The sequence below is a fragment of the Uloborus diversus genome, chromosome 4 (genome assembly GCF_026930045.1).
Source record: "Uloborus diversus isolate 005 chromosome 4, Udiv.v.3.1, whole genome shotgun sequence".
Lineage (NCBI taxonomy): Eukaryota > Metazoa > Arthropoda > Arachnida > Araneae > Uloboridae > Uloborus > Uloborus diversus.
This window is the reverse complement of record NC_072734.1, coordinates 17278452-17291494: the sequence shown is the minus strand read 5'-3', so window position 1 is coordinate 17291494 and position 13043 is coordinate 17278452. Positions and strand designations below refer to the sequence as shown.

General features: G+C 32.7%; 1 protein-coding gene across 3 annotated transcripts in view; it reads left to right on the top strand.

The window, feature by feature from the left end:
• Positions 1 to 2982, top strand: part of LOC129221430 (inositol hexakisphosphate kinase 1-like) — a 108521-nt gene extending 105539 nt beyond the window's left edge. For all 3 annotated transcript variants that reach the window (XM_054855915.1, XM_054855913.1, XM_054855916.1), the window contains exon 6: positions 2360 to 2982. In XM_054855915.1, coding sequence (XP_054711890.1) covers positions 2360 to 2962 — 603 coding nt within the window. In that variant the 3' untranslated portion in view covers positions 2963 to 2982. The remainder of the gene's footprint in view (positions 1 to 2359) is intronic.
• The last annotated feature ends 10061 nt before the right edge of the window (positions 2983 to 13043 follow it).

The following is a 13043-nucleotide window of genomic DNA, read 5'->3' as shown; positions in this document are numbered from 1 at the left end:
GAGGGCACTTTCAATTTCATGAACGATATAATCACCGAATCCCGCACATCCCTGAACTGTGATAGTTTAGATTCCATCCAAACTATTAAATACTATTTACTTTCTATTGAAAAAACTTCTTGTGCAGCTTTTGGCTCTAAAAACCCTACAAAGGAGTTTCTGAACAAAAAGTTGCGAGACAACTTAGTAAATAGTTGGTCTATTTTAAAAGATTCTCTGATCAACAAGAACACCATCATATCTGCTTCAACTTCCTCTTCTGCTATTACTACATTTAGTATTTTGGAAACCACTGAAAAAATATATCTACTTCAGATGCCTCTTCCTCAATTATTGTGTCGGCTTCACAGAGTTCTGAGCTTTCTTGTGTAGCAAGTGCATCAAATAATTCCACTTCTGCAACAGGGCAAAAGCGTTCTTCTCCTTCAGATTTCTTCAAAGCGAGAAATAAACAAACAAAACTCAGTGCTTTTTTTAAAAAATAGAAGGATGAAAGGTGTAAAAAAAGTAGTGTTAGCAATTTGTTTCCAGTTCTCTTTTTGTATATTGTAAAGTAATCTTTCAAAATTTTGATCTTTCTATCTCAAAACGAATAATTTATTTTCATTTCAAAATTGGATAGCAAGCAAATAAACACATAGTACTTAGTTTAACCAGTGTTATTGTTTAATATTTTCATTGTTCATTTAAAATTTTAGTCATTTTATTTCCTTAAGTTGGATTTGCAATTTGGATTTAAATTCATTTAGCTTTTTTGCATAAATAAAAGAAGTGTAATTTTGAAAATTCACAAAATAAAACATTTTGTCACTTATCAAATGCAAAATTTATTATTAGAATTGCAGAATTTGTTAATGTAATAAACTAAGGGCTAAAAATTAGCATAAGAGACTCTCGAACTTAGAAGACTCGCTGAAGTCCACTCAGACTGAATTGTGTGATGTCACTTGCACAGTGATCATAATACACGCTGCTCCTTTTGCCCCAAACTTTATTTAATTCTGAAATCTTTATGCACTTTTAGTAAATGAATGTAATTAATGGTTAAGAATTCAGATACAAATGGAGAAAAATAAAATTCTTTAAAAAATTTTAAGAAATGAGAAAAATTTAAAGAATTTAATTCCCTTCATGCATATGGACGTATTAAGTCCAATTAAAACTTCGAGTGTTAGCCCCATCGAATAATTATGTATATAAGTTACAAAAAAACGTAATATAATGTGTACATGTACGTAATGTGAATATATATGCTCATCAAAATACTTCTTCTTAGAAAAAAAAGTTCAGGTATTTTTTCATGGAGTCACAATCACCCCTGTATGTTATTCTTTTTTTATTATTCAAGTGTGAAATACACTCCATACTTTTAGCCCACTCTGTACAACATATAAGTGTTTTGGAGTTACAAAGAGAGTCTTTTGGATGGCAAATAGTTAGGAGTTTTTGATTCTAAGCTGCAGTCACAGAGAGGCTTCTAGTATATGTTTTAATAATGTTTTTTTTTTTTTTCAACTGTTCATTGTTCTCACCTGATTGTAGTTGATTTATCTCCTATCCCTTTAAATAGTTTTTAATTTTCCATTTATAATTAATTACTTCTCGCACTTTAGTTGAAAGAAATTTGCCAACAAATGAAACCGAGAAGTTTCATCACACTAAAACATACTTATTGAATGCTAGATGGGAAATTTGTTGCCAATTTGGAGCGGTCCAAGTTATGTTAATTCCCTCAAAAGTTGCTTTAAAATGTTTTTTCAAAAAAGTAAGCTAGGTCCATCAAGAAAAATATTCATTTTATTTAACTTGTAATGAAGATGTTTGTTATCCTTTTTGCATATGTTAATCTTTCTTAGAATAGGATAAACTAATAAATTTTAACAACAAACAATAATAAACTAAACCAGGGGGTTTGACTAAAAAAATTACAGCCAAAATAAAAATGTAAATTAATTTTAAGCTGTCAGTGCTGCAGACAATAAGTATTAGTTGGTTTTAGCCAATTGGCGAGATACGAAATTATCCTAACGTGGAACCATAACATGGGTACAAGCCAATTAGTGAGAAAATTCACCATACATTATTTGTAAATATACAGGCGAACCAAAAGACCTTTTAATTTTTCTATTACGAGCAAAGCCGTTCGGGTACCACTAGTTAAAACATAAAATAATATTTATCGTGATACTTCAAACGAATAAAAAATATGAAAAGGCAAACTAAAATTTGTGGAACATTCCAATTTTTAGAAACAGACTGAACACCTAGCCGTAACTCTTGATTGCGGAAACTGTTAACCCGTCGGAAACAAATTCAAGTGTTAACTTCAGATCTTTGAATTCAATTTGCTTCCCCCTAGGTATATCAAGCCAGCTTCGACGGCTACATCTGCAAAGACAAATACTACGGCCGCGGGCTGGACGAGAGCGGCGTCCGGAGCGCCCTCTTCCAGTTCTTCCACAACGGCCTGCACCTGAGGGTGACGATCATCCGCAAGATCATCGGCTGCCTGATCGAGCTACGGAAGGCCATCGAGAAGCAGACCACCTTCCGCTTCTACTCCAGCTCCCTGCTGCTCCTCTACGAGGGCTGCGACAGGAAGGACGAGGAAGACGACGACGAGGAGGAGGAGAGCTTCTTCGGCGACGCGGAAGAGTTCGGCGGGATGCTGGTGGACGACGAGTCTTCCCTGGAGAGCAGCAACGACTCCTGCTCGGCATCGGCATCCCTCTCGTGGCTCTCGTCGCACAAGAGGTCCATCGAGAGCAGGCGCTGCAAGCATCCGCACGGGCCTGAAGTGGACGTGCGGATGATAGACTTTGCCCACACCACCTACGAGGGCTACGACGGGGACACCACCGTGCACAGCGGCCCTGACACGGGCTACCTGCTGGGGCTGGACAGCCTCATACGGCTGCTCAGAGAAGTGGAGGACCTGAGCAGCACGGTGGAGAAGAAGTGAGGGATTTCGACCGCAGAGGCTCCGAGGGCCACGGATTCCGCGAGATGTCGCGATGACCCGTTTCGTGGGAAATTCAGATTTTCACAGTCATGATTGGTCAAAACATGCCTCTAAACTAGTTTATTCATCGATGATATGATATTCTTAACTGCGAGTTTTGGAATTAAATAAGTAATTTTGCTGCTCATCCTGCCGTGCCATGCCCGAAGGTAGCCCGGCTCAAAATGAGGTTTTAAAGTTTTATGCCTCCGTATACTTGATTCAAACGACAATATTTCCCATTCATAAATGACCACAGAACATTGCATTTAAGTAAATTATGTTGCATATAACCACCTCGTAACTATAACTACAGTTTGATATGACTTCGGTGCTTGGCACGGTAGCATTGCATTTAGTGTTTCCCAAAACCACTGAGAATTTTCATGGTCACTCTCGAAATCTGTTACAATAAGAGGTTGGGGTCTCTGCAACAGAAGGAAATCTATCCATCGACATTGAACTGCCCGTCGAAAAACCGTGGAGAAAGACTGTCTCTGTTTGAGGAAACATTTTTAGTGGCACTCATTCTGGAAAGATTGTTCATGTTAATTTAATTCAAAAAGCAAAGTACTCTAGAAGAATTTAAAAACTGCTTCACTTTTTTTTTTCATGTGTAACAAATCGCCAATCTCGGAGCTCCCATCCCCGGAGTTGTGAATCGGATTCGTCTCAGTGGCAGTATATGTTCTTTTTTATTTTTGTGTTAAATGTAACTATTTTATTACACTCCTAAATAAGAGGATGTCTGTGATAATTTTTCGGTGAAAATATCATTTGAGCAATGTTTCCATTTATTCACTTTGTATATATTTGATTTACATGTGTTCATTTTTATTAAAGAAAATTATCGATCAAAGCAGCATTTGTCTAGATTTATATATATAAGAGAAAGAGATAGAGAAAAGTTTTCTCTTGTTTGGTTTTTGTAAAAGTTTTGTTTCATTGTTATTTTGTATTTGGATATTTCCCTGCGAAAGATTTCCCGGTGTCGGCACGTTCTTTCATTTTTCGAAACAATGTTTGGTTTAAAATTTTATTTTTTATGCGTTTTGTCAGTTAAAATATTGAAACATCTTAAAATGTTATTAAAATCTGCAATTAATAAAGAAAAAATACTAATGAAAAACACGAGGTTGATTCATGACTACTGTCGTTATTCATTGTATTGTAAAAACTTCTCTGTACTTGCTGAATACAGTATTTAAAATTTAATATACTTGCGTAATCATTTGCTGTATTTTTTGAAGCAAAATTTTTGGAAGTGGGACGGATTTTATGCATTTTAATAAATGTCAAGCTATTTTTTTTTCTTTTTTGAAATTTTTGCAGATTTCTTTTATAGGTGTACTGTTTTTTTTTTTTTAATTCTTGATTTTTTAAAATTATTATAATTGTTTTTTTTAATTTTTCAATTAATTTTGCAAGTTTTTAATTCAGGTACCTATTCAAAAAGTAAATTATTTAAAAGAACTGTTAAGGAAATCCGATCTGTCAGTTAGAATTTGTTTTCCTTTTTTTAAATTTGAAATTTTAATTTTCAATTATTTGTGTGCTGATTTTGTTTTACTCCGTAAGTTCTGATTTATTAACAATGATACTTTCTTGTCAAGCTTGTGTAAAATATTTTTGCCCAATTTCTTTTGTTGATCGATTAAAACCTCGACTGTGATAATTCAATGTTTCATTTACAGAGGTTTTAATTAAAATTCAAGGTGGAAATTTAAGGCTTCCCTGGAAAATCGTATATTTTCAATCACAGTTAATTTTTTTTTAGTATGCAGCTGAATTCTTCAGTTTTGTTTTCTTAATGAAGATTTAAAAATTTCATTCATGCATTTTGTAAATTTCTTAATGTTTATAATAACTCAAAGAATGTCTTTAACATTTATTCAGGCAATCAAATCTTGGTTTATTACGTATGAAATTGAACTAGACCTTATAAATTTATATATAAAAAACTAAAATTGTTACTTTGCCATTCAAAATTGAATTTTATTGCTTTTGGTCTTTCACTAAACCTTTACAAAATAACACTTTAAAATTTCTAATAATTGCCGATGAAATGTATTTCCTACCGTAGTAATTATTAAATTCAATTTTTTTAATAAAGTATTCTAAAATTAGTAATAATTGATCAATTCCATTAATAACAAAATTATTCTCAAAAAATAAGTGTGTTAGTAATAGTGTTTGAAAACTCATAAATGTAATGGTGTCCTATTTATTCTGTTGGTTTTGAAAGGTTTTTGCATATTTAATGTTTGCTTTAAATACTAGATATTGAATGACTGGTGATAAAAAATGTTGCTAGATTCATTTTTGGAAACCAATTCATATCAAAACTACGTTCTGTTTTTTTTTTTTTTTTAGAAAAGTCTCCTCATCTCTATATTTTGTACTACTATGAATTATGCATTTCCTGAATCCTGACTTTGCAGTTATTTTTTGTCATTTGTATTCCTTTAACATCATTTTCAGTAAAGCAATATTGTTTTATTGAAAATTCAAAGTTTGAATTGGCAGAACAAATTGTTGTAATTATTTTTTAATTAATTTTTATCGTTAGTGGTACTGCAAACAGGGGCACAACCAAATTGTTTTTCCATCGCCATTCCCCTCCCCCTTAGAACTCCAGTTGTCAGGCAATGCAATCATACATTTGCATGAGAACAAAAAATATTAAATTTAAAAGGCAATGATGACTGTTTTTTGAACAATCCTTCCCCAGAAAGATTGTTATGCCCCTGTCTCAAAAATTGAAGATATATAACTAATGTTTAGTTTATTGCATTGTAATATGGTTGTCAATGTCATAAAAATGTACAATCTGAAATTTGTTTGAGCAAGTTGCTGGTTGAATTAATTAGCTTTTAGTTTGAAAGTAAATTATGGACAATCCATAAGTTTTATAAATCCAAAATATTTTAATAGAAATCTTCAGGTGACCACAGCATGAAATCTCTTTATAGTGTGAGATTTATTTTAGATTTTATGTTTTTCTAATCTGAGAAAACAAGTGTAAAAACTAGTTTTCTTGTTTTAGTGGCCATGATCTAACTTAATATACCTATGAAGACTTTAAAACTTTTTTCAATGAAGTTACAACCAAATTTGACTGTAACTTCCTTCAAAGTTTGTGACGTAAATTTCTTTCTAATGCAATAATTTTGTGTAATGCAATAAACTGTTTGTTTCTATACTTCTAATAGCTTACATTAATGGTAACCCAAAATATTGGACTGGACCTAAAAAGCTATATTCAAAAACTGGGGCATTCTGCTGGAGGGTTTAGTTTTGATTCAATTCCCAGCAATAAAGGCACATTGGTATTGACCAATGTGCAATAGCTCTGTGTGTACAGCATTTAAACTGATATTAGTTGGTTTCACAATGTTTGTAGAAACTTAAAGTAAGTTTTCATCTGAAGAAATGTGCATCCTTATTAAAAAGGGCTTTCCACAAGATTAAAAAATAAACACACATTGAGCCATTTTGAAGAACTCTGCCAAAGTTTCTGGGGTTGTTAAATACATAAGCAATTTGCAATCTGAAATAAAAATGGGAGGAAACTGAACTTCAACTTATAGTAAGCAAATAGGTAGTTTTCAGAATTACTGATTTTTCGTAAAACGTTTCAAAGGTATTCTTGAATGAGAAAATATTACATAATTTCAGTGCAAATAAAGTAATTTGCTCTTGTTTATATATTGATGAAGAAAATTTCAAAAATAACACCCCATTGTTGGAGTTTGTGTGATTGACGAACTCGATTTAAATCTTAATTGGCGGCCTATTTTTTATTTTGTGAACAAAAGAGATTTGAAGTCTCTTTTTTTTTTTCTTTTTGGTTTGATAGAAAGCTCTTAAAATAACAAAGATATTTTCTTTTACTTAAAGTACTTTATAAATATATACGTTATAGTATGTATACTACCATATGCAGATCAGTGGAGTACTCTTCCTGCTGAAAAAGTTGTCCTCTATTTTCTTGGCGTACCAAATTTAGCTTGGTATTTCACTTGCCTGTTATTTAACATGCTTTTCGTGTGTTTACATTCCTTTGTCGATACAGTGAAAAACTTTAAACATGCATAATTGGTTTATTTAAAATAATACCACTATCCCAACAAAATATTATCTAAATTCATGTTTTTGTTTTTTATTCGTTTTTTTAAACCGCAAAATATCACTTAATTTGAAAAAATGTTTGTTAACGGATCAACCAAAATTAACTCGCAGTTTTTTTTGTCTCTAGTAGAGGCATGACTACTCGAAAAGTTTGAATTTGTTGTGAAATTAGTGCAAACTTACGTATAAATGTTTGACATGTCGGCAGGGCCCGATCAAGGATTCCCATGTCCTGGCTTGTAAATTTTAATGCCACTCTCACTAAAAAATCTCTACGTTTTCAAAGTAGTAGTTTCCAAAACAAGGAAGGAAGAAAAAAAACTCTACCCTAATCTGGTGTACAGACCTGTAGTACCATGCGCTAACCATGCCCTGCTTATGGGTCTGCAAGCATAAGTCTAACCGGGATATCAACTCAATTAAATTGCCAGCTCCAAATGTGCATGCATCACGTAATGATAAAAAAATAAATATCTTGGTTAACTATGTTTCATGTTAAGCGTTTTTCACTGTACTTTGGAAGAAAAAAACCTTGGGTGAGTGAATTTTGGTGCACTGACGAACAATCGATGTATATCTCCGATTCTTGTTCTGCAGCTTACAGAAACTATTTTCCCTTTAGCCCACAGAAGATTATATGCTTACAAGCCTTTGTCGGCCTCTGAAGCGTGTACCTGACTCCAGAGCTCGTAGCATGGCGTTGCGTTCTAAGCAACGCTTGTAAATATTAATGGGTGTTGTTATAACACTTTAACTATATTCAGATGTGTATTGCGTGACAGGGACCACGCTTTATGTTGTGTAAAAGACTAATCCTATGGAGAAATTTACAAGAAATAAAAACTGATTTACTCTTAGCCAGTGAAATATTTTATTGTTACCATCACTTTGTGATTTTTCTTCTGTTGGATTTTAATCAGATGTATACTTTTTACTGATGTGGCATTAAAGTGGTATGTGTAGATAAAGTAGTGTTGTGCTTATTTCTAAAGGCCTCAAACTTTTTCTGATTACATGATTGGTTGTGTTTTTACATAAGTGCAATGTTTGCAAACTTTACAAATGAACGAGAAAAAGTGCTGACTCAAGTAAAATGCTAAAAATTCCAATCGTGGCTGGTTGTTCTGTTGTTGCAGTTATAACTAAAACCTGCATATACTTAGTTTATTTGCATTATGAGACATTTGCAAATTAATCAAGTTTGCATAGATTCATCTTATTATAAGTAAAACAACCAGCCATGCACTTGGAATTTAGTTTCATTTTACTTTTGTTGAGTAAAAATTTCAATAATTTAAGAAATTTTAATGAATTTCTAAATCTTCCTACAAATGAACAGGAGCATTCTTCGGATTATCCGAGCACGACGAAAGATCCTGCCGTTGTTCTTAGTACATCTTGGAAAGTCCCCGTAGTGTCCCTAAATTCGGAATAACCTTTGCTTGGAAGTTGTCTGTTCTATTACCTTGTTTTTTACTGAGAATGTTCAGAGGATAAACAAAGGACTACAAAGTATACTGCCTTTGTTTGTAGTACGCCTTGGAGAGAGCCTCAAAGTAGCCTCCTCTTGTCCTGTAATTCCTAATTAGGCCCTGAATCATACTCAAATTCTTCTGTGGGGATGTGCTGAGACCATGCTCAGGACCCGAATAGGCGAGAGATTTTACTCTCCTCACACAGAGTTAAACAAACTTCAAGTTCAGAACATCCACACAGAGACATCTGTCTTAAAGTTTTACTTTTATTTTATTTTTTGTAAACCATTTTTTTTAATACCATCCATCAATTAATTTGTTTTTACCTTCATGTACTAAATACTACAGTTTTTAACAATGCTATAAATTAATGAAATTGAGCTTATTTTTTCTTTCACTGGTCGGTTTACCACGCTATTAACCAGAGACTTTAGTTTCTCCTAACATATTTTTTTCTGGACAGTTTCTCAGTTTCATATTTTATGAATTATGATGACACAGTCTTTTAAAAGTTAGTTCAAGACCGAAAAATCAAGCCCTTTAAAAAAATTTAGGGAGATTAGTTCATTCCTTCAGAACATTTTTTAAGCAAATTTCAGTTTTGATATGCTAGCCTTATGTAGAATTTGCGAATAAAATCACGTAAAAGGGGCTTTTCTACGCAAGCACTACCATTGCAAAGAAACAAAACTTACAGTAACAGAAAACACTGAAGGAGTGTAAAACCATAAGAAAAAAATAGGTTATAGTTAGTGTTTATTTGTTACATTTTTTGTGCATTTTTTATTTCTTTAGAGGCATATCTTGTCAATGAAGCTTAAAAAATTACTTATTGCTATTATACAAATACAAATGTGACGACCAGCAACTGGCTCTTGGCCCAGCTAGGCTGGTCCTATTCAATTTATTAGTCCCCAATGAAGATCAATGGCCCTCTTAAAGTTATTCTACCCCTTTTGCTCGTTATCACCTCTTCCGGTAAGCTGTTCCAAGGTTCTACTACCCAACTAAAGTAGTAGGGCAATTCCACGGATAACTGACTGACATTCACACAGCAAAACGATAAGTATTTTGAAACATAAACTATAAAATATTAATTTTCAAAAATATATTTTCACCTCGCTTATTTTACTTTTTAAGCTGAATTTCATGGTATAATTGAATTTCCAAAATACATATTGGGTGATTTTAGAAAAATTGTTAAAAGCATGGTAACTGACTGACATGAATGCAACCTGTGTGAAAAGTAATACTGATTCAATAAGAGATTTTTCTAAAAGTAAGAGGAATTTTTATTAAAGTCAGACCAGGACCAAAGAACAATGAATAAACTTTCGGCCTATGGCATTTGCATTGGAAAATATTGCTACAATAAAGAGTTACAGTAATTAGAACGGCTTGGTAACTGACTGACATTTCTGAAATTTTCTAAATACACTAATGCAAATGTTCAAAATTTCGAAATTTTCCAAAATTTTTGGCAATTATTTTCGAAATTTAGGCCCAAGTATTACTAAATTATGTGAGAATCAGTAATGAACAAAATCAATAAAATATGTTGTCATTCTTAAAAACTAAAAGAGTTGGGTTCTTTGACATTACTAAAAAGGCTAAAAATAAAATAGTTCTGTTTTCAAAGGGAGATCGGGACACATTTTGAAAATGTTTTTATTATATACTTTAGAGTTTTGAAATTTTTTTCACTGATTCACCATGTATTTAATAAGCAAAATCATAACATAAATATGAAAAAAAAATTTTTATTTAAATTTAATTATTTTTTTAAATGGGGTTGCTTTAAATTGCTATAACTCAAAATATTCTTGATCAATTTTCAATTTTTTTAAAATAAATTACGCACAAATATCTAAGCTTTAATTTTTATTCGGCGATTTTAAAAATATTGATTCAATAAAAATTATTTAAAGAAAAATTCGAAGATACTTTTTTTTTAAAAAAATCATAATTTTTGCAGTAAACGGTTTTTTTTTTTTTTTTTTTCAAATTCGCCGAATAAAATTTAAAGTAAACTGCTTGAAAAAGATATGCTCCAAGTTTCATTACTTGATCTTTATCGGTTCTTGACTTATAAGATTTTGAATGCAAGAAATACGGAAAAATTGCATCATGGATAAAAACGCGTTTAAAGTTTTAAAATTAAGTACACATTAGTTAGATGCATGCAACAAAAATAATTATATCTTTCGTTCTATTTAAGATAGAAACAAGATTCAAACGTCCTCTTAAGCAGAAAAAAACGGAGTAATTTTTCACATGATTTTAAAAAAAAATTGCAAAATTTGACGATTTTTGTGTCCCGGACCCCCTTAAAATAAATACATTGCAGTCATTTTAAAGTTAAAACAGAATGTCAGTCAGTTATCATATCAAAGTGTGTCAGTTTACCGAGGAATTTCCGGTGTTCCGGTTGCAAACTTCCAATTCTACGTATTCAGCATTCAAATACTCCTAATATAGGCAGAGAATATGTATTTTAGAATATTTCCAGATTTCCACCAATAATTTTCATCCCAAGGGGAAAAAGTGGATTTTTTATCATAACTGACTGGCGTTCATAAACTGATTTTAAGATTGTTTCTCAACAAAACACTATAAAGATATTTTTTAGTATAAACTTCCAGTACAAAACTATTATGACTACAACAAAATACACTAATTTTTTTTTCTTTTAGTTAGAATTTTTTTAAGAAAAAGGTTGATTACTACAGACCAAATTTTCCCTAAAAAAATCCGGAAAGGACATAGACATCTGTTACAGCTTAGTTTCAATACGAAAAATTATAATTTAAAATTTAATTTGGTACACTTTAAAAATATATATTTCAAGCTTTTAAATGATATACAATACTTGTAGTTTTGTTAATATTAAAATTTTGGTGCTCAGGTTGACATTTTCGTGGAATTGCCCAGTAGTTTTTCCTTATTTCCAGGTTAGCCTGAGATTTGAATAGCCTCAAACAATGACCCCTCGTCCTGCTTTCCGTGCAAAAATTTAATCCATTAAAATCTTTCATTTTGATAAATTTAAATAATTGAATCAGTCCTCTCTGACTCTCCTTTGCTCCAGGCTATACATATTAAGCCTATTAAGTCTGGTATCATAATCTAAATCTGAAAGTCCCCTTACTAGTCTAGTTACCCTTCTTTGAACCCTTTCCAATACACAAATATCTTTCCTCAGAAAGGCGACCAAAACTGCACAGTATACTCCAAATGGGGTCTTACTAAACTCCTATACATAAGGCAGAAGAACCTTCTTAGATTTGTTTGAAATAGATCTGATAAACCCAAGTATTCTGTTGGCTTTGTTACTTGCAATATGCTGCACGAACTGTTGACTAAACTTGAAGTCCTGATTTATTAAGATACTCAGATCAATAATATTTTCTGCCTGACTAATGATTGAACCCTGTAAGCGATAACTCGTACGCTTATTTCTATGACCTAAGTGTAGCTCTTGACATTTCCCTGCATTAACAGCCATACCCCATTTATCCGCCCACTTAGTAATATGATCTAAATCCTCTTGAAGCTGTTTTACCTGTTCTTCATTTTCTACAATCCCCATAACTTTTACATCATCCTTACAATACTGGAGCCTATCTCCACTCGGACCAGTTTCCTTCAAGTGCAACAAAATCATTATTTCTGAAAATGGGCACAAGCATAAAATTTTCAACTTTCAACTTCAAATTCAATCCAAAAACCTAATGCTGTTATGATCACTATCTCCAATATGATCCCCTACCCCCCCCCCCCCTGAACAGAACTTCCTACGTCACAGAAAACTAGATCCATAATCGCCTCCTCTCGCAGCGCTAAAGCAGATGTTAACATTTTTGATTAAGATTTGACATCACGTATAATTTAACGACCTACCTCAGAGCCCAGAGTCCCTAGCCATAGGCGCCCATTTGGGGTAAGGCAAGAATAAGTCATTGAAAATGTCAAATTTTCGTAACTCTATTCTGTACTGAAAATATTCTGCTAAAATACGGGGAATAAATTTGAGTCCCCCCCCCCCCTTCCACTTTAAATTTTGCATATGGGAGCCCATGTCCCTATTCTACCTGCGCCCATTCAACCGCTGCTTTTACCCGCACTCAGGATTGACTTTCCTTTCATAAAAAAAAATAATGAAATGGGCTGTTACCACAAGCAAATTTTAGGGACTCTAAGAAAGAGGAACTGCCACCACAAAAAGTGGACCGTTGGTTGCCGTAGTTCCATTTTTTTATTACTCCTTGAGCCCAATGTTTTATCTGGCAACCATGTTATGCATTGTGGTGAAGTAGAAACAGTGGAAGTGCATGATGTTTCCACAAAATTTCATTGTTAGCTATTTATGTGTACGGCTTTTTATGATTGAATGCTAGTGATAAGTTTATAGTATTTTATCTAACTCGAGAAGCAGA